The sequence below is a fragment of the Etheostoma cragini genome, chromosome 19, assembly GCF_013103735.1.
Source record: "Etheostoma cragini isolate CJK2018 chromosome 19, CSU_Ecrag_1.0, whole genome shotgun sequence".
Taxonomy (NCBI): Eukaryota; Metazoa; Chordata; class Actinopteri; order Perciformes; family Percidae; genus Etheostoma; species Etheostoma cragini.
In genome coordinates this window covers 16,591,836-16,612,537 of record NC_048425.1, presented here as the reverse complement: position 1 = coordinate 16,612,537, position 20,702 = coordinate 16,591,836, and the positions used below count along the sequence as shown (strand labels likewise).

At 39.5% G+C, this 20,702-nt stretch overlaps 1 protein-coding gene across 5 annotated transcripts in view; it reads left to right on the top strand.

Annotated features, from left to right (window-relative positions):
* sorcs2 (sortilin-related VPS10 domain containing receptor 2) overlaps positions 1-20,702 on the top strand; it is a 356,230-nt gene that overhangs the window by 304,740 nt on the left and 30,788 nt on the right. For all 5 annotated transcript variants that reach the window (XM_034901195.1, XM_034901192.1, XM_034901194.1 and 2 more), the window contains exons 12-14: positions 6,043-6,119; positions 7,491-7,582; positions 10,999-11,106. In XM_034901195.1, the coding sequence (XP_034757086.1) occupies positions 6,043-6,119; positions 7,491-7,582; positions 10,999-11,106 (277 nt within the window). The remainder of the gene's footprint in view (positions 1-6,042; positions 6,120-7,490; positions 7,583-10,998; positions 11,107-20,702) is intronic.

Below are 20,702 nucleotides of genomic sequence, written 5' to 3'. Positions count from 1 at the left end.
TGAAGAAAAAATGATTAACAGCCCTGCAGAGAATTCATTTATTGATAAGATTGTGTAATGGTACTGATAAATGACATCTTTTGTCTATTTAAGGGTAAAAAGGATGAATTAGCAGAGTTAACAAGACTTCTCAATGAGAAAGACCCCTTTTTATAGTTTACTATGGAATCTGCTGTAGACAAAGTTAATTTCCTTTATTTGTGGATTGAGAAGTCTGGTACATTATGCAACACGCTATACAGGAAGATACAGACAGAAACACCTTATTACTTGCAAACAGTTACCACCTTTGATCCCAGGAAACAAAGCCTACCAAAAAGTAAATTCTTCAGACTGAGATGCATTTGGTATTCCACAGAGGATTTTACTGGCAAATCGAGGGATATTAGTTTTTTTTCCAGCAAATTGTGTGCCGGAGGCTTATGATTTGGCATTGCTATTTACTGTGTTCCATTGTAATAAAAACATGCATATATTGACATCAGATACTGCAATATCCAAGGATCTTAGAGATCCACCCCTAATAGCTCACTGTAGAGGACACAATCTCAGAGATAGCCTTGTGCATGCAGATATTAAAATGGAGAGGAAAAAAAGTACACCAAGGTTAAAAACTCTTCTGAGAGGATGCTATAAAAGCAGAGGATGTGCTCAATCTAACAACTTGGTAAAATACAGCCAATTCATTCATTCACATACCAAAGAAAAGTACCTGATAAAAGATAACACAATATGCATTGACGATTTCAGACCCTTTTTAGTTGGGCTCAAGACCAAAATCAATTTTAGTGCTTCAGTTTAGAGTTTGGAAACTTGTCTGCTATAGACAGAGGACAAACAATTAATGGTTCAGGGGGCTTGCAACAGGTTTAATATCCAGCGTCGCTGTCACGATGCTATGTGCCTGTAACCAAGTCAAGGAAAGGTTTAACAGAAACACAGTTTTGCAAATCAGGGGTGGTTGTGCCTTGTCCTTTGGCTGAGTCTCTATCTAATCTGTCAGAGGGAGAGCAGGAGTGCGGTTGTAAAGTTTAACATTTGTGGTCCTCAGAGAAGAATTTGGACCCCAAATTGAAATGTAAGCAACAAAAATGGCTGAATGTTGCCACGTTATTACCATGACTTGTGAAGTGTCAGGGTTAGTTCCATCATAGTGTTAATAGTGTCAAACATTACCTAATGTTGTTGTTAAGTACTAGCTCACAGATTATCGGGTAATGAAATTACTGATTTACAGTAGCACGGGGGTTAAAACTTTTGCAGGGCACTGTATCAATGCCACATTGTCATTAGGGGCTGAACCCCCCCTAAAGTCTGATCCTAGAATCGCCCCTGATCACATGTAATACTCCTCATGTCAAATACATGATAAAATCCCCTTTTGGTAAAAAATCATGCCCGCTAATGAGCAAATGCTAGAGTTAAATTAGGGAGGAATGACAGAGAACACCCAATTGTAGTACAATTTAATGATTATAAACAATACATCTCATCATTTAGATTCACAGCCATTGAAATAGTGACTCTACCAGAAAGAGGAGTACATTTGGATGAACTACTGAATGGTATAGACTTGTTGAATACCTGCAGAACAGGGACATGTAAGTAGTTCTTCTGTAGATTATGGTGAACTAGTGTGTGTTAGAGCAGTGTTTTGCCATTGAGAACGAGCCAGCATGCTAGCCACCTCATCTCATCTCAGCTAGTGATGTAGAAAGCCGTGCAGATTTTGAACAGCTCACCCAGAGACTGAAGGCAGGGGACATTCAGAAACCTGTATCTAACTCAGAACAGCATGGATAGTTTTGTATGCGTGTGGAAGCATCAGAGACCCAAAATAACATCCCATTCGCAGTGCTTCCATAACTTGCGTAATGATGCAACAAACCCACTTACCAACTCACCCTCTGTATGAATCTGTTTGTTGAACTTGAATCATTCTACAATCAACAGGGGCTTGGAGGAAAAATGTTTTGTCAGTGTCCACAATTTCTTTGTAGATTTTTATTCCCTGGCTTTGCTGGGTGTAGTAGATTGCTTAACAAGTTAAAAGTTTTTGGACACATCACACTCAGAAAAGTAGACACTAACTTCTCATAATTTATAGCGATGGGGACACCGTAGGGTTAGCTAGGAAGGAACCAGGTTGGGCGTTAACATTCCGCCCTGCATTCCAGTTTCTCTCCTTCACCTAACCCTTTTTAACATGAACTAACCTTAACTCAGGGATGGGCAACATTTGTTATAAAGAGGCACACAAATATTTTATCCTCATTACCTGAAGGCCAGATTGTGACTGCACACTTCCACCAGTAGAATGCTGTAACTCTTATCTGAATTAGCCTATCTAGTATACAGTAGCTACCAAATTAATGAAAAGAACTAAATATATACTGTAATCAAAGTTTATTTTACATTTTCATGTTTCATTTAATGAACATAGAAACAAAAGATTTTCATTCCTAAATAAATATTGTCAGTCATTCCAGTCATATTTTAGTTCAGTCACATTTTAATTGAATGGTGCCTAACAAATTCACAGTAAAAAGGTCAACAAAGTATTATTATTCTCAACATACTGTATTACTGCCTCTGCCTTATGCAGGCTTTCCCTCCCTCCTCTCTCTTTTTGTAAACAATGAAATGGCAATCATATCTAAGGTGATTAATCTTCCATGGAAAAGGGAGTAATGTTACTGTACTGGCTTTCCTGACAGCACTTGAATGCAGTATTATTTCACAAAGCAAGAGAGAAAGATAAGAGACAGATCAAATGTGCTTTGTTGTTTGGCAAATGTTTAGCTGGACACAAACTACTGTGCAGTTTGGTGCTTGTTTCTTTTTACCCACATTGCTTTTTAAAATTTTCTTGTGGTAGTAGTAGTTTCACATTTACTGCACTGGACTCTATCTCCACCTCAAAACAGACATGACACCTGTCACATACTTGGCCATCGCTGACTGACATCGGATTAACTGGGTCTCAACTTTTTACCGCAGGCTGCTATGTTTTGTTTTCCGGCTCCCACAGTACGTACAGCTTAGCAAACACATTGAAAACGTCCATGTCCAACAACTATTACCTGGACAGTGTGCGTCGGCAGAGAAAAGCAGAATAAAACTCCTCCATCGCTGACAGCAAGGATCAGTCCAGGGTTCCCTGTCGCCACTTTTTGTTATGTTCTTTACTCTTTCATGTTAATAGATATAACATTGATAACCCGGACTTCGACAGATTATTAACCGTTTATTAGTCAGCATACAGCAGCATGGCTTACACCAACACAGAAGCTAAAGTTACCCACAATCCATGAGGTGTATCTCAACTACAGACCTGACAGTAGCCCAAAATTTACAAGAACCATCTGGAAGGGCTTTAATACTAACCTTGTGCATTTGTTATTGTTGGAGCTATTCATTATTTTGTTAAATATAATGGTTAATTATTTTATTTATTTTATTTCAATTTTCCTTGAATCATACAGCTACATAAATTAGTTTATCATTAGTATTTTATTTGGGTTAATTTTAGTGCTTTTGTTTTGAAGGTACCAGGCAGCCTTAGCCACCAGGTGTAGTCTACAAATAGAGGTGAACAGGTATGTGGGAAGTAGACACCGGGGAGGGCTGATGGTTTTTTACCAGAGCCTAGAGACGCCATTAATCATTCACGTGAAATGTTTGTGTACCAAGAAATTGGATGAATAAACCTCACAGAAGGCCATCTGTGCCTGGACAATGAAAGTTTTTATCTCTGCGTAAGATTCATTCCTTTGCTGCCTCAGTGGCTGTTGTACATTGAATCTTTAGTTTGTTTGTTCAATCTAACAACATCTCGCCACTACAGTTATGATTGCATTAATGATTAAATTAAATTAAACTCATCAAAAACTAGTGAGTCGGTTTTGCTAACACAGCCAAACATCAAGGAAGTGTAACAACACTCAACATCTGCGTTTGTCTTGCAGCTTTTTGTTTTACCAAGCTGCCGCCAACAATTCCGCAAAGCTGCTGCCAACAAATAAAAGCCACCCTTTCCCCCATTCTTTCCATTTGGTAAATTGCTTAAAGGAACATGCTGACTTATAGGGACTTTAGCTTATTCACAACAACCCCAGCGTTAGATAAATTGATACATACCCTTCTAATTTCCGAGTGTGCTGTAACTCTGTCTGAGGCCACCAGCATTAGCTTAGCCTTGCAAACAGTGGCGGCTCCTGAAAGAATTCTCAGGGGGGGCTATTTTTCTGATGATTAAGGTGACCGATTCAATGGATACCTTAAGAGACAGAAATATTTCGCCTCTAGCTACATAATTTACAGATGGAAAGCTTTGTAAGGAATTTACATTCAGCCTTCATAAGAAAAAAAAGACATGGCTCCACAATTATTCCACTTATTCCGTACTTAAATTAATCCAATGTAAAATAGCTAAACGGGACACATTTTTAAAAAGAGATGTGAAAAAAATAGATTTTACATGAATCTATGAGAGACTTCTGGGGCAATTTTCAACCGCGACATAGCACGACTTTAGCCCGATTGGACATCTAGTGGCAGATCTTCTCTAGATTGGATCACTGAAAACAACTTGCCGTGATAGAAAAAAAAATCCTTTCCTTTTGTTTTGTCCCGTTTGGCAATGCGTCACCCATATCGCCCTATTGCCCCTGCTAGCAAAGATCCTGCAGGTAACTTGTTCCATCTAGCCTATTGCTCCTAATAAGTGACAAAATAACGCCAACGTTGTTTGTTGGTGTTTAAACGTTATGATGTGTATAGTCACAGCGTGTACAAATAACAAGGTTACATGAGATACAGCCATATTGTAACCGCATACTAACTGGGAACTATATTCTCAGAAAGGCAAAGCACTGCTACTTGGGCCGAGTGATACCATAGACAGTTAAAGAAAGAGTGATTAGTGCAACACCAGAAAACACAATTACTTCCGGCAACAAAACCAATGTGATCATGGCTGACTTTGAGAATTGTCAGAGAATTTGTACTTAGTTTCAAACCATGATCAAGAACCATATCTTTTTGAGCCTGAATACACAGACGAGGAGTTACAAATTTTTCATCAAATTTTTACTAAATTTTGAGGGTACCACGTATGGCCACTCCTGAGGCCACGCCAACAGTGGGGTACGGCTTTGTCAACTCCCACATTACATATTAGAAAACCTTACATCCGTGTTCGTTGAATAGAGCTGAATGTAGTGATACATGCCACACCCATTTCTACTAAGAAGCTTTTTCATAGTATGGTGCAATGTGCAAAACCAATTTTTTTCAACCAATTCTTTCTAGGCTATGCAACCAATCTGCACCAAACCTGGTATGTAGCATCTCCAGATGGACCTGATCAAAAGAATTGTAAACTGTGCTAAATTGCACAGTGTGCATAGTTTAACGTTTCAAAATTAACAAATTTTTGTAGCTAGTCACAAAAAACTAATTTTGGCATATCTTGGCCAAATGAATAGATATCAGAGCAAAACCTGTTATTATTCAACATCCCACCTCAATGCTTAGTACCAAATGAGGCAAAGATCGACCATTAGGAGGGCATTACAATCAACGTTTTGTCTTAACTCCTTGGATGTAAATGGCACATTTGCAATTGCACTTTCTCTGCCATAGTAATTTCTATCAAAATGAAACTTGTGATGCTTGTTCAACATGCCACTCTGAGGCTCTATAACACATTGGGTGAAGATTGGCCGTTAGGGGGTGCTATCATCAACGTATACAAGTTTTCTTTTGCTCAATCAACGTTAATGGCAATGTACCACAGACTTTGCAGCTCACACCTCTCAATATTTACTGACGGTTGCCTCCCCACCGTTCCGCTTTAGGTTTTGCTTTATGTTCCGCTTTTGCTTGCTCCCCAGGGATCGTCAGGGGCGACTCGCGTCATTTGCACCGGGGAGGCTGGGACCCCATCAAAACTGCTTGAAGTACTAGTTTAATTCGTGTTGTTGCATGCCTCATACGAGACTCCCTGTCTGATTTTAAAATTCTTCATCTCTCCCTCAGGTAACCTTGGCTCCAAACTAGTAGAGTATAAGGAAGAGATGTACATAACTTCAGACTGCGGGAAGACGTGGAGACAGGTACATTCTATTTGTCTTTTTTTCCTTTGTCTTTATTGTTCCTATCCTGCACTCATGAAAGTTACACAATTTTTGACAAAAAGTCAAATTTAATACAGTGCAGTTTTCTTTTACTCCAAACTGTACACCAAAGTATGACTAGTACCAAATATAGAACTCTTCTAAAATAGATATGCACTGATTACAACTTTCTAGGCCGATTCCGATTTTTCACTGCTGATAACAATTTTAGCTGATTCCGATTTCATATTTTCTATCCTCTTTCTCCACACACAAATATAACATATATGTTTTTTAGTTTTTTTTAATAGTACATTTTGAATAGAACATAGAACATTTTTTAACAGATAATCGATGCCTATAAAATAAAACTATATACATTTCTCCTGGTTTGGGAAATTCACACACATCTAGTAAATTTTAAGTTAAGTTAATTTATCAAACTAAACTTCTGTACGTATGAAATCAGGGAAAACAGGTTATGGCAATAAAATAATTATAATAATTATAAATAATAATATTATAAATAACAAAAACAAAAAAAGCTTATAAAGATGTTTCTCAAAACATACACAGGCCTGTTTGAACATCAATAGTAACGTTTCATAAATATGAACAATAACAATGGGCTTATCCGCTAACGTTACGGTTACCTTGGAACAATCCAACAAATCAAAGGTACTGTTACCTGAAACAGATGATTTAACGTCACCGTTCATTCTACACACGGTTTATCAACAAATCTAAACGCTGAGGGAAGATTACTATGTTTTTAATGTTGGTTTTGAGCGGTGTGCATCCCCACTAACCTGGAAAGCATTTAAAACAGTAACGTTAATACAGCGTGTCGGAGGAAAACACACAGCGTCTCCTGTAGCGTTGGAGGAATAGGGTCCGCCAGTCCGCAGCGTTGGCTAACAATAGCTTCCTGTCTCATCTTGGGTCTGATAAACATTAAAGTCCTCTAAGTCAGTGTGCCTAACGCTATTTTCCGATATACTGTAGATGTGAGTGCTGTTTTCTTGTTCCAGTTGTTTTGCGTCAGAGGAGAGAGAGCAGCTGACGGTTTGCCTGAGATCAGTAGAGCAGACTGCTCTTCAGAGCTTTTCTAACATTTCATAAACAGCTGACGGAGTGGCGGTGCGTGTGCACATGTGATGCTGATGTTGCACGATGTTCAACATGCGGCATGTATAAAATTGGCCAATGTCACTCTGACCTGCTGGTCATGTCTGGTCACCTGAAGGACGGCCATTCAATCGGTGCATCTCTATTCTAAATGTTAACATAATTTGGACTGACTTAAAATAATATTATTACATTTAGCAATATGATTTGCTTTTCATTTTACCTCCAACTTTATACTTTAAGGTTTTCGAGGAGGAGCATCACATCCTGTACCTGGACCATGGAGGGGTCATTGTTGCCATCAAGGACACCTCTATTCCACTCAAGATACTCAAGTAAGATCACTGTGACATTATGTCAACATATTAATAGCGATCCTTACGACGATAACACATCCTTTAACCGGATGAGATCATATTATTTTAGCAACATCACACTAGAGGGAGTAATGTTGTACTGAATATCAACACCGCTGTGCTTAAGGCCTTTTTGCTTTAATGCAACAGTTCTACGAGCACCATTTATTAGTTAACAATAAAAGCAAAACAGATTATGATTGTTTTGTTTTTTTAAATATTGTCTCAGCCAACACAACCGGACTAGACTAAACATTTTCCACTTTACTAGCTTGATACTTTTTGCAACCTAGGTCTACATATGTATGCAGACCAGCAACTTTTTATAATGACCATTCTGTACAACCAGTGAAATAAGATTCTGTTGATAGTTGCTTTGGTGGTATCTTGTTTAGGATGACCCTCTTGGGTCTAAGGGTCTTTTCAGACACAGATGATTTTGGCATTCTCGGATACGGTATTTCTTAAATTTGAACAGATCTAAGCAGTATTTTTAAAGTACCATGTATTTTTCTATTCAGATGTAATAATATCTAAGTAGAATGTATTTCATGATTGTACTTTTTTTTTTTTTAATAACTTGTAAATTTTACAAGTTGTAAAAAATAGTTTTAGAAGTATGCTGAAATTTGTGACTAACTGTTTTGGTCACTTGAGGTGATTGTGTGAAGTTTTAGCAGAGTACCTGCCGGGTCTTTAAAGTCTTAAAGTCTTAAATTTAATATTCTAAAACAGTGGGAAACTTGTTTCAAAAAGTATTACATTTCTTTTACAGTCTTACATTATTTCGTGTCATTTCTTAGGATTAAATAAATTCCTTAAATTTCATTAAATAAATTCCTTGTGTTTGTGTGTAACTTTACAACCGTAACCGTGTGACTTAGATGTTGTACAACAGTACAGATATTGTTTACGTCGGGTTTTTTTCTTTACGCTCTTGACCGTGGAGTAGGTGTGGTCATGGACATGGATGTTTAATAACGGCTCTTGCAACATGGTGTTTTATCATAAATCCATGGACGTGGTGAGCAAGCACTGGCCCTAAACAACCAAGCTTGGGTGCAAATCAATCACTTGTCAGGAAATTTAACAAAACGTCTTGCACAGTGCTACTAACAAGTTAACTCACAGCACTAACAGCTCGTATGTTAGAATGTGCAAGTGTGTGAAAGTCTGGCCACAGGTGCGGACCAGTTGGTGGACAAGGCTGAGGGCAGTAGGGCTGAGGTTAGTACAACAAATTGGTTTGCAAGTGAGTCTAGTGCTAATAAAATGGCAGAAGTGGAAGACCAGGACCCTTATCAGTTAGCCATGGAGAGAGAGTCGTGTTTAAGAGATGACAACAGTGTTGGCGGTGCTCAAACTTTATTAGGGTACGTTTGAAATGCAGCCAACATGCTAACGCATATTTGACGGCATCACCCAGATGTGCAAATTACCGCGGTTAGAAAAAACAAACCGGATCCCAACTCTTTATTCCAGCTGCTTTCAAGCAGCCTTTAGCAGAGCAGAATAACACAATCACTAAAGCAGGTTCAGAGCCCTATTGCAACTATGGGCACATCGCATTTGCTATTTAAACGACGTGGGTGCATGCCGGTCTTAAAATAGCAAAGACACTTTTGTACACTTTTTAGTATTTTCAATTTTTTTTTAAAGATTATTTTTTTGGGGTAGGTCAGATTCAAACCCTGGACCTATGCATCAAGGCATAAACCTCTTAGTATATGTGCATCTGCTCTACCACTGCCATGTATGTTGTATTAATAGATCAGTATTAGCATTTCTCCATTGACATTCATGTTTAATTTAGCTTAAATGCTAACTAGTCCTGCAAGTCTCATGATTAGGGCTACTTGTTTTTTAATGGGATAGCTATATGCTAGACTTGATTTGCATATTCACGTATATGTAATGCCATATTTTTATGTTTCCACAATTTTACAATATTGGAAAGATCCAAAGATCGTTCCTGGGTCTTTATGTCAAGGATTTAATGTTGCTACTCAAACCTGTAAAAGCAAGATCAGATACTTATATGTATAGAGCTTCCCTCCTTGACGTGTTTGACTCCGACCTGCGTCTGTTTGCAGGATGTCGTTCCTCCTCTCTCTCCAATTTCATGTCTTCAGCTGTCCTATAAAAATAAAGGCCTAAAATGCCCAAAAATCATCTTAAAGAAAAAGATTAAACTTGACCTTTTGGTTTAGAAAAAAGAAATTCATAGCGTTCAGTGACAGATGCAAAAAAAGAAACAAATCCCCCATAAGTTTAATGGACTGTCCATCCTCTTGTAAAGTTGGTGATGAGCAATTTAAGTCTGTCAAAAAAAATGTCTCCGTAATCTCTTTAATATTACAAATTTAAAAATCTAGTTTACCAAAAAGAAATTTTATTTTACTTCAAATTAATGTAAATGTAAATTTTGATGTTGTGTATTTTACTTGCGGGGAATTTTTGTTTTAATGACCTTCCAAGAGACTATGGGTGGAAATAGCACCAATGTTAAATAATGTTAAAAGTTAATTTGTGCAATGTCCCTGTTTAAATAAAATAAATTCTAAATTGCCGCAGTAGTGTCACGTCACCGCCGGTATTGCGTGGATGCTGTTATTGTCACAGCCATGGTTTTAACTGACAAGGAGCCGGGTTCAAACAATCCTAGGAGTTGTTTGTTATATAGTCATAACTAACTCTAGGGGTCTTGTTCGCGAGTGAGGGGACCATGGAGTGTGAGATTGGTGGGAGAATCTGAGCAGCCAGTGCGGTATTACATTCGGTTTATCGCACCGTTGTGACGAAAAGGGAGCTGAGCCAGAAGGCAAAGCTTTCGATCTACCAGGCAATTTTCGTTCCTACCCTCACCTATGGTCATGAAGGCTGGGTCAGGACCGAAAGAACGAGATCCAAGGTACAAGCGGCTGAAATGGGAATCCTCAGGAGGGTGACTGGCGTCCCTTAGAGCTGGGTGAGAAGCTCAGTCATCCGAGAGGAGCTTGGAGTAGAGCTGCTGCTCTTTCAGGTCGAAAGGAGCCAGTTGAGGTGGTTCGGGCATCTGGTAAGGATGCCTTCTGGGCATCTTCCTAGGGAGGTGTTCCAGGCACGTCCAGCTGGAAGTAGGCCTCGGGGAAGACCCAGGACTAGGTGGAGAGATTATATCTCCAACCTGGCCTGGGAACGCCTCGGGATCTCCCAGTCGGAGCTGGTTGATGTGGCTCAGGAAAGGGAGGTTTGGGGTCCCTTACTGGAGCTGCTGCCCCCACGACCCGATACCGGAAAAGCGGTCAAAGATGGATGGATAACTCTAGTGCAAGGCTGTACAACAATTATGTTTTTTTCAGCCAAAAGGAGACTTATTATTGTGGTGATTGTGAACACTGTCTGTCTGTTCACAGATTCAGTATTGACGAAGGACGGACTTGGACTGTGCACAACTTTACCAGCACCTCTGTGTTCGTCGATGGACTCTTAAGTGAGCCAGGAGATGAGACCCTGGTTATGACGTGAGTAAAACCCCAATTTCTAAAAGAAAAATGTTTACTTTCAAACTGCTGTTTGAATAATCAAATGAAAGTCATATGTGCAGTTTAATCTTAAGTGATCTGAAGATCCCTCTAGAAACACTTACAAATATGAGCTTCCATTACGAACAAATATGAGCTTCCATTGCGTCAATTAATTACGTTAATTATAATATATTGACTTATAAAATAAAAAATAAATCTTTGTGGAATGATAAATTAAACACACAGTACATCTCCAATAGCTCAAAACTTCTGTCTACCTTTTACACATCCTAGAGCCCTGCCTGCCCGCATACTACATTCAAGGGAGCTCATTTCTCTCCAATCACAACATTTCCCTCTCTGTATGTTGGAGCGAGGCGCGCAATTTTGTGACGTTAACAGAAATTGGTCACTCTTGATTTCCTGCAAAGCAGTCCTCTCTCTTAACCTCCAGAAAGTTTGATTGCAGTTACAGCAGAGGTTCATGGGAGAGGATGCCTTTATGCATTCTCTGCTCTCCCTGCCTCTCCACTCTGACAATTTATTACTAGGTAGAGCCTTTTGCACTCCTGTTCAATGTGTTTCGGTCTCCCTTTCTTCGTTTTTGTCTCTGGGGACTCTTTGTCAGGCTCCACTATGCTTAGTTTAACACAGAAGTCTAGGGCAGGTTGTTTTAGTAGCCAGCCTGCCTTTTTATTTGGCGTAGTTTATTAAATTGATTACATTTATTAAAGAAATAATTGGTAGTTGGCTTACAAGTTATTTATAGGGATTTGGCCCTTTTCCACCAGAGTGAAATATCATAATAATTTTGTTTAATTTTGCACAGACATTCACAGTGATGGGAATAACTGCGTTATACGTACCGAAGTTACTAACGGCGTTATGTATAACTTTTTAAGTAATCTAAGTGATTACTCTTCCCATCTTAATAATGGTGTTACCGCCCTTACTATAATTTAAGCAGCATGAAATAATTTTCATCAGACCAACTAGATTGCTCAGCCGAGAGGCAAAGACTTTTTTTTTACTGTTCTTCCTTGGTTAAATGTAAATGTAAATGTGCTGTATTTATATAGTGCTTTTCCAGTCTTAACAACTGCTCAAAGCGCTTTTACATCTACAGGAAACATTCACCATTCACACACATTCATACACTGTGGCCGGGGCTGCCGTACAAGGTGCCACCTGCTCATCAGATAAACATTCACACACATTCACACTCCGATGCGCAGCACCGTGGGCAACTCGGGGTTCAGTGTCTTGCCCAAGAACACTTCGACAAAGACTGCAGGGGCGTGGATCGAACCACCAACCTTCCGATTGGCAGGCAACCGCTCTACCACTGAGCCACAGCCACAGCTGGGGAGCCGGTTAGTGGGCAGTACACTAGACAAGCGCAGAAATGCTGATGGATGGCTGGGGTTGAGTAAAATTTCATGGTAAGCTAATCAGAGGTAGAGTTGGGCGGGTGTTCAAAGCATGTATAGTCAGACACACAACGAACAACACAAGCGAGTCAGTCAACAAGAGACAGGTATGGCGAGCCCGACTGAGGGGCAATAAATATCAAAAGTTTCACAACATCTATTGTATTATTTTTTTGGATCCACTGTATAAACATAATACATGGGATTCATTGGAGGCTAGTCTCACTTTGTCCCAGATTAACAATAAAATACAGATTTGTGTCCACTATTTCTGTTAATAATGTATTGTATTAAGTGTCCATTTTAATATTCAGATTTGTCACAAATAATTGAACATGTATTTTAAGTTCCGTTAAAGAGGGATATAGGTGGGGTCACATTTGTGCATTTGAAAATGTACTTGAAAGTAATGCAGTAGTTATTTCCTGAAGTAACTAGTTCTATCATTTGTAACTGAATAACTAATTTTGTTACTTTTTGAAAGAATTAACTAGTAACTGTGACTACTATTTTAAAAGTAACTTGCCAAACACTGGACATTCATGACTGATCTCTTGACTCTTCATCTAGCATTCTAGCAATGGGCCTAATTTTCCATTTGTCAAAGACTTAAAAGTGTATTACAAGCAAGTCTAAAAACAAATGCTGAATGTTAGTCAGTCTCAACTTTAACTCAATAATTGGTTACCTGTTTAACAGTTATTTAAAAAAAAGCACAATAATGAACTAGCAAGGGGGTATTGATATCCGACACACTTGATTGATTGATTGCACGGCCTAGGACAAGTTAGAAAAAGTTGGTTTTGCACAACTGCATTGCGTGATTTTGTAAACTGTGTGGGAGACCTCCAGAGTGCCAAACAGGAATCTAAAGTTTTGCGTTATAGCATTTTTTAATTACCTACACAAATTTGTTTGTGTGTCAGGTCAATCTGAAGATGCTACCTGCCAATTTTCATGCAGATCGGTTTAATGGTCTAGGAGGAGAGCAAAAAAATAGGTTTTTGATAAATGTTGAGTTTTTCGTATAAAAGTCTAGACGGAAATGGGCGTGGGCTATATCTGGCGATTCATTTGGATCCAAGGAACACATCTATGGTGCCACCTAGTGGCAGGGTACTGGACCAGTTCTGAAAACCCCTCACAAAAGATAAAAGAAAGTATTCTTGCTGTTAAGTGCAACTGGCATACCTTTCTAGTTTGCACTCTGCCACTACCTTCTGTAGCGTTTCAGAATAGGGAGTGCTTGTGTGCTACTCATATGGGGGCAGCGTCTGTAGAATTGACGTTTTTATTTCCCACTCAGTCTATATGAGCTGTCACCGCGAGAAAGCTTTACGTAGCACGAGAAGTCCAACCATCGGTCGTAAGTGAAAGGGAGGGTAAGTTATGTTATGGGCCCATATGACACGTAAATTCAATTTTATTTTTTTGGTCCAATATGTATTTGTATCTAAAGGCCAGTTAAGCACTGTAGGGAAGAGAAGTTGGACATATTTTATCTCATTCCAGTGATTCTGATCTGGGTGATGGTGTTGGATATGTTAGATGTATTTCCACTCACATACCCGACAACTGCTAAACAACGCTGACACACAGTCCTCGCCTTATCCAGTATCCAGTTTCCTCATCTCCTTTAATATTGCAAGTTTTCCCAAACTTGCAATATTAAAGAGGACCCACAACTCTTTTGGGTCTCTACTACTCACCATAGGCTAGGCTACTCGTCCATATTATTGTTCTGCTTACTCTAACTCACTTGGCTTGGCTACCGGCTACATAACTTTAGATCTAAGCAGGGCTACAGGTTAGGTGTCCCTAAGAAATGTATGTCTAACGGTAGTTCTGCCTTACATTGATTCATTTGCACATGTGTTTTATTCATTTTTATTCTGTGTATTCTCCGTATTCTAACTGCTACATTGTTTTGTAATTGATTACGTCCCACACACAACACAGTTATACAACAGATACCTTATTGTTTGATTTCAATATCAATTGATCGATGTTTCGCAAAATTGATTCAGTGGTTCTTTAACTTGTTGGAATGAGACATAAAAATAATGGTAATAGTAGAGGAAAAGTGCTTTGGTGCATACAGTAAAGGTGCTGCTTGACAAGTAGCTAATGCCAATGTAATTTTTGGCAGGTAACATAAGATTAAGACACCATTCAACACGCTCAGTTATTTTTAATATGATTGTTTTGACCACCGTTAAAAACTCTGGGCTGACGCATGAATTCATCAGTAACGTTAGCTGTATAGATAGACGGCTAATCTAATTATTAATAATTACTAATAATTTAGCTAGCTTGCACAACCCTGTCTTCTGTCTCAATCTCCCCGCACTGCAAGTCTTCAGTCGGGATGAGAGCTGACAACAGCCCCAGGGATACATCCACAGTCAGCCCCCAGCCAGCTAGCAGCCATCCACTATTATTACAGCCCCGGCCCGGGGACACATTCACAGTCAGCCCCTAGCCAGCTGGCAACCATTCAGTATCATTACAGCCCCGGTCCAGGGACACATTCACAGTAAGTCCCCAGCCAGCTAGCAACCATAGACTATCAATATAGCCCCAGCCCGGGGACACATCCACAGTTAGCCCCCGGCCAGCTAGCTGCCATCCCGGTCAGCACTTAACTCCGGTGCAAAGGACGCTAACGTCAGTTTACTAAACCATTGTGAAACAGACCCAGGCACTCGGGTCAACACAGCGACCATTCGTAACATCACACATCTGTTAGCGTTACCGGTGCCCTCGCTTTGCTTATAGCTGTCCTAGAATGCATACAGTACCGTTCCACATTCTAAACATTTTAACATACAAGCTATGGACATGTTTATCATGCTAACATGCTAAAACACCCAATTTTGTTTACATCCATAATAGGCCCAAGATGGTAACCTTACCACCTATATATTCTGTATTATTGCTGTCGGTTCACGGATTAGTTCTGTGCCGCCGGAAGTTCCGCCGGATGTTCCACCAGATGTTCCGGTTAATGTTCCGCTGTATGACCTTCATTTTCAGCCGGCTGGTCCTCACCTACCGCTTTGTCTGTGTCGGCACTCTGAACTTCAGTCGATTATGTGTACTATTGATAACTGCTCCTCAGATCTCTGCAGATTGGTTTAAAGAAATGCCAATAAACCAGAGCCCTCATTCCCTTATCCAGAAATGTTTATTGGGCTAGCCCAACGTTCCTCTGCAGCCCTGTGAAGATAGGTCTGGCACTGCGAGACTACAACCTATGTAAAAGAAATAATGGGTACCCCAATTAAAATACTGAGGAATTTCTACTCCTGCACCATCAAGAGTGGGGAACATTCCTGTCTGATATGGAACCAGCACCAAACAGGGCCACAAGGCCCTGCAAAGAGTGGTTAGTTTGGTTGAACATACAATAAGTGGTATTGCAAGAAAATGGCTCGGAGAATCATTAAAGATCCAACCACCAAAATAACAGCGGTAAGGTATCGGATACAACAAGCCGGAACTGGGAGAGTCAGGAAGAGCTTTTACCCTTAGGCAACTAGAATCCTAAATCAGGTCACTGCCCAACGAACATATGGTGGCATAAAAGCACTGGCGACCCTTTTACACAGGGATTGAACCACTGACCTACTGATTGGTAGGCAACCATGGGTTTTGCCACTTCAACAATAACCGTTGCAAAATTCACATGTTTGAAAATACGTTGGTGGTCCCATAGCTTCTGCACCGTAGCAAAGATGTCAGCCGTTGAGTGCGAGTAGTGTCCACTTAACATATTGACCGCTTTAAGTTAAAAGTTAAACTGGGTACTTGTAGTGCCTTACGTTCGGCCATACTTCGTCAGTGTGACCGCACTATGTACTCAAAATAGCAAGTGTAAGTACAGAAGTGTGCAATTTGAGACACAGCGTTAGAGTTCTTATTGTTGTTATTGTCTTGAATTTGAATTTAGAGATTTTTCTATGCCTTAGTCTTCTGGTAAAAATTAACAATACTGATTATTGGCACAAAATGTTGGCAGCTTCTTACATTGTGTATGTAGGTTTCAAACGTTCAAATGTGTAAAAAAGAAATAGTTTTTCCCTCTCTTCATCAGTAAGCTAGCTGGAGTGAGACTTGTCATATCATCTTAGACTCCATGCCTTGGTAGAGATAAGGCCAGTTCCCAGCTGTAATCTGCTAAGAAGGGCAAAGAGATGGCCACACACATACACAGACAGGCAGTATCACACAAAGAGAAGAGACTTGAACACTTAAACACACAATCATCTGTCATGTGCAAGACACACACACACACACACACACACACACACACGCAGATATATACATACATTCTGGCTCCAGGGTCGGCAGCCAGGGAGGGGTGTTGAGGGCAGTTTATGTCTGACAGATTACCCAGGGTCTATTTCCTTGCCACTGAGTTTCGATTTTTGACGGCACCGCCTGCCATCCAATAATGAAGTCTTTGAGCAGTGAGATAGCACCAAGGACAGGTGGGAGAGCAGAGATTGTCCACCACTCATACAAATGGCAGCTGGTCAAATATCAGATACTGGACAGACTCAGTGGGCCTATACTGCGCGTGCTGCTGTCTGAGAGCATCATGCCATTTTATTGCTACTGAAAAAAAAATTTCACTTTCGTATTTCCCTGCACAATGCACTGTAACAAACATTGTTTGAAAAGCAAATGTCTGCAAACTTGCAGACAGATCCCTGAAAAGGTTTGCTCACTCTTAGCTCTTATCTTTACAAGACTAAAGGAAAAGTTTGCCACTGTTAATGAATGTGGATTTCTTTTCACTTAGCTGATTGGAGTTTTGTTTGTTTACTAAAAGAGCTCCTATGGTCGGTGGAGTAATTAATCAAACTTGAAAAAAGTGCTAACAAACAAAGCATTAGAGTTGTTCTTAAAATTTTATGATAAAAAAATATCAGTGATGATTTTACCATTTGGTGTCATGTCATGAATGGGGCCAGGATATTTCAGATAAACGTCTGATTGATATACCACACTTTAAATCTCAAATAGCTGGAATAGCTTTTAATTTACCTGTATTCATCAGAAGTGTCACATATATTGCTCACATCGCGTGAAAATAAAACATAATATCTCATCTACCATGTTGATGATCGACTGCTGGGCCAACTGGATTAACTTAAACAAAGATGACAGTGCACTGCGCTATCTATTCATAAGCATGTCTTAACAGAAACGGTCTCTGCATTTTAATAATTAAAAGACAATCACGTCAGGCAGGAATTTTCAGCTTTATCTCCCTTGTTGCCTACATTGTTTTCTATGTTCTTCTAGTCTTTAGAGCGAATGCATTTGCAGCTAGGAAATTAGATAGTGACTGCATCTGCTAGGGCTGCACGATTATGCCCAAAACGATAATCACGATTATTTTGATCAATATTGTGATCACGCTTAATTAAAACTGTTATTTGTTGATTTTAACCAAAACAAATTTAATTTTCACATAGGCTATTTATAACTGCTTTCACATCCATATTATGCTACATTCTTCTTATGTTGAAGTTGTATGTTTTCTAGACATACAGCTGCAACACATGTAAATGAAAATTATCTATCTGAAATAGCGTAGGATTTAAAAAACTAAAAAGCTCCGGAGAGTAAGAAGAGAGAACTGAGAGGAGAGATCCAACACACAGGCACGGCTTTACAGAAGAAGAGGGTCATGTAACGCAAAATTAAACCATATTGAAATAAATAAAACAGCAGCGGATGCAAGGACATTAGGTGCACCGGTGCAACCTAGAGTCAAAATATTACTTGCGCCTTAGAGCCGTGTGAGCTAACAGACACAACTAGCACCAACTAGCACTGGTCATTGCTGTTGTCTGAAAAACAACACAGACGGGACAAAATGTTGTGTTTACTAGCAAACTGGTAAACCTTGAGACCAATGTATAACCAACTGCTATCTGTTGAATTATCCTCCCCTTACTATGTCCTCTGTGACTGTCTACATCTAGAAACTAAGCTACACTGTTCAGGAAACAACTCTGACTGGCACATGATCCGACAGTGGTTACGGAGCTGTAGATAGGCTTTGCAAAAAAAAACGGCGCTTTCTATAAAATAAAGCATTTAAAAATTTGAAGCAAATTTGATCGTGGGAATTCAAAATCGTGGTTGTGATTAAAATTTGCAGCCCTATCATCTGCATTCTTAAACGTAGATGCACATTTTACACAGCTGGAAACTGACACGTTACTATAGCCAACATAAAACGCTGGGTGAAAGCCTAAATACATATTTTAATATAGACTTATTTATGCATTTCTAAAAATATATTTTTTTCCCTTTATTAGACAGACAAAGATGTTTGAAAGGGGGAGAGAGAGAGGGGGAGTGAAATGCAGCTAAGGGGCCGCAGGCTGGATTCGAACCCAGGCCCGCTGCGTTGAGGAGCAAGCCTCTGTATTTGGGCACCTGCTCTAACCACTGAGCTGGCTGGATGACCTCTGCAAATATTTTTATTTTGACTTTTAGTATCCTTTATAAGTTTGACCTCTTAAATGTGAGTGAAGGCTAGCTAGACAAATTAAAAATTGCATGTTGCTACAGTTTGCATGCTCTGCCACATTGCGGATTGCAAAGAACAACCGAATACAGGAGCCACTTTTTGTAACTTGAGTGAACTCACCCTTTAACAACCAAGCCTTAAAGGGACAGCATTAGCAACGCATAAAGTTTTAATGAGCACTGATGACAGAAAGTTAGAGCTGAAAGAAAAACAGATTGGAGAACAGCAAACTCCTAGATGAACAATTCAATTTCATTTATAGTTTCAAATGTTATAGTTTTATAGTGTCAAACAAAAGGAATCCTATGAAACTTTACAGAGTAGGTTTAGACCACACACTCTATAATTTACAGTGATCCAACAATTCCCCCAAGAGCATTAGCATTTGGTGTGACAGTGGAAAATATTCCTTGAGGCAGAAACCTTTAACGGCACCTGGCGTTAAATGGGAAACCATCTGCCTCCAACAGTTGGGGGCAGAGATGGAGAGAGAAAGAGAGATGCACAGCAACTACATAAAACAATAAATTTTTGTAAAGACTTGATTCCTAACTGAGAAAAACTAAAATTTTAACTTTATTCATAAATCTTCACACAAATAGTACAATGTAGTGAAATTGTATTACTGCATTCAACCCATCCTTCGTAGGAGGAGCAATGGATAGCCACATACAGCATCAGGCGAGCAGCTTGGGGTTCAGTGTCTTGCTCATGACACTTTTGAAATGTGGCCGGAGAAGCCTGGGATCGAACCACAATCTTGTGATAATAACAGTAGGTGAGAAATGTTCAAACATACAACTAAAAGACATTTGAGTTCAGAATAGTAGACATTGCCTGTAAGACATCACCATCTAGTGGAAAGGAAGGGGGGTTACCTTTGTGAGGTGATATAAGAGTACTTTTTTCAAGGCTTTGCTCCTGTATGATTTTATTCTAGAAGAGTCTATTCATACGTAATATTAATAATCCATGTAATATGCAGCAAGCCAGTTTAGATCAAGGTTATCTGTGTGTTGGAGCTTTCAATAATTCCATCATATAAGGAACATCATAACCAGAATTTCAAAGGAAGTATACAAATATGAAAACAGGAAGTGGCTCGAAACCTTTCATGATTCATAAGACAACTCTGAGGACATATACTGGACAAAATGGGAGTCAAAGTCATAGCGCCCTCTAGTGGCAACAAAGTAGGCCTAAAAGTCAAGGTGCTATATTTAAACTCCTCGTTGAGATTTCATTCAATGGACTTCAAATTTGGTCGGTACCAAATCAACAAGTTAAAGATGGAAATTTATTTGAAGAAAAAAATTTCGGCCAACGGTGGGAGTGTGGCGGCCATTTTGAGTGTTTAGCGATGAACAAGAAAGTTGCTGTAACTACAGTGTACAGTGTTGTCATATCTGCTTGAAATTTCCCACAATCAACAAGAGTCCAGGCCTATATACATGCATACAGGCCAATATTGACTTTTGGTCATAGCAGCAACAGTTGCAGTTGGCAACAGGAAATCAGCCTTATATGACACGAAACTTATGGCGGTTTTCCACTGCGTGGTATCTACTCGACTCGCCTCGGGTCTACTCGCTTTTTTTGGTTTTCCATTA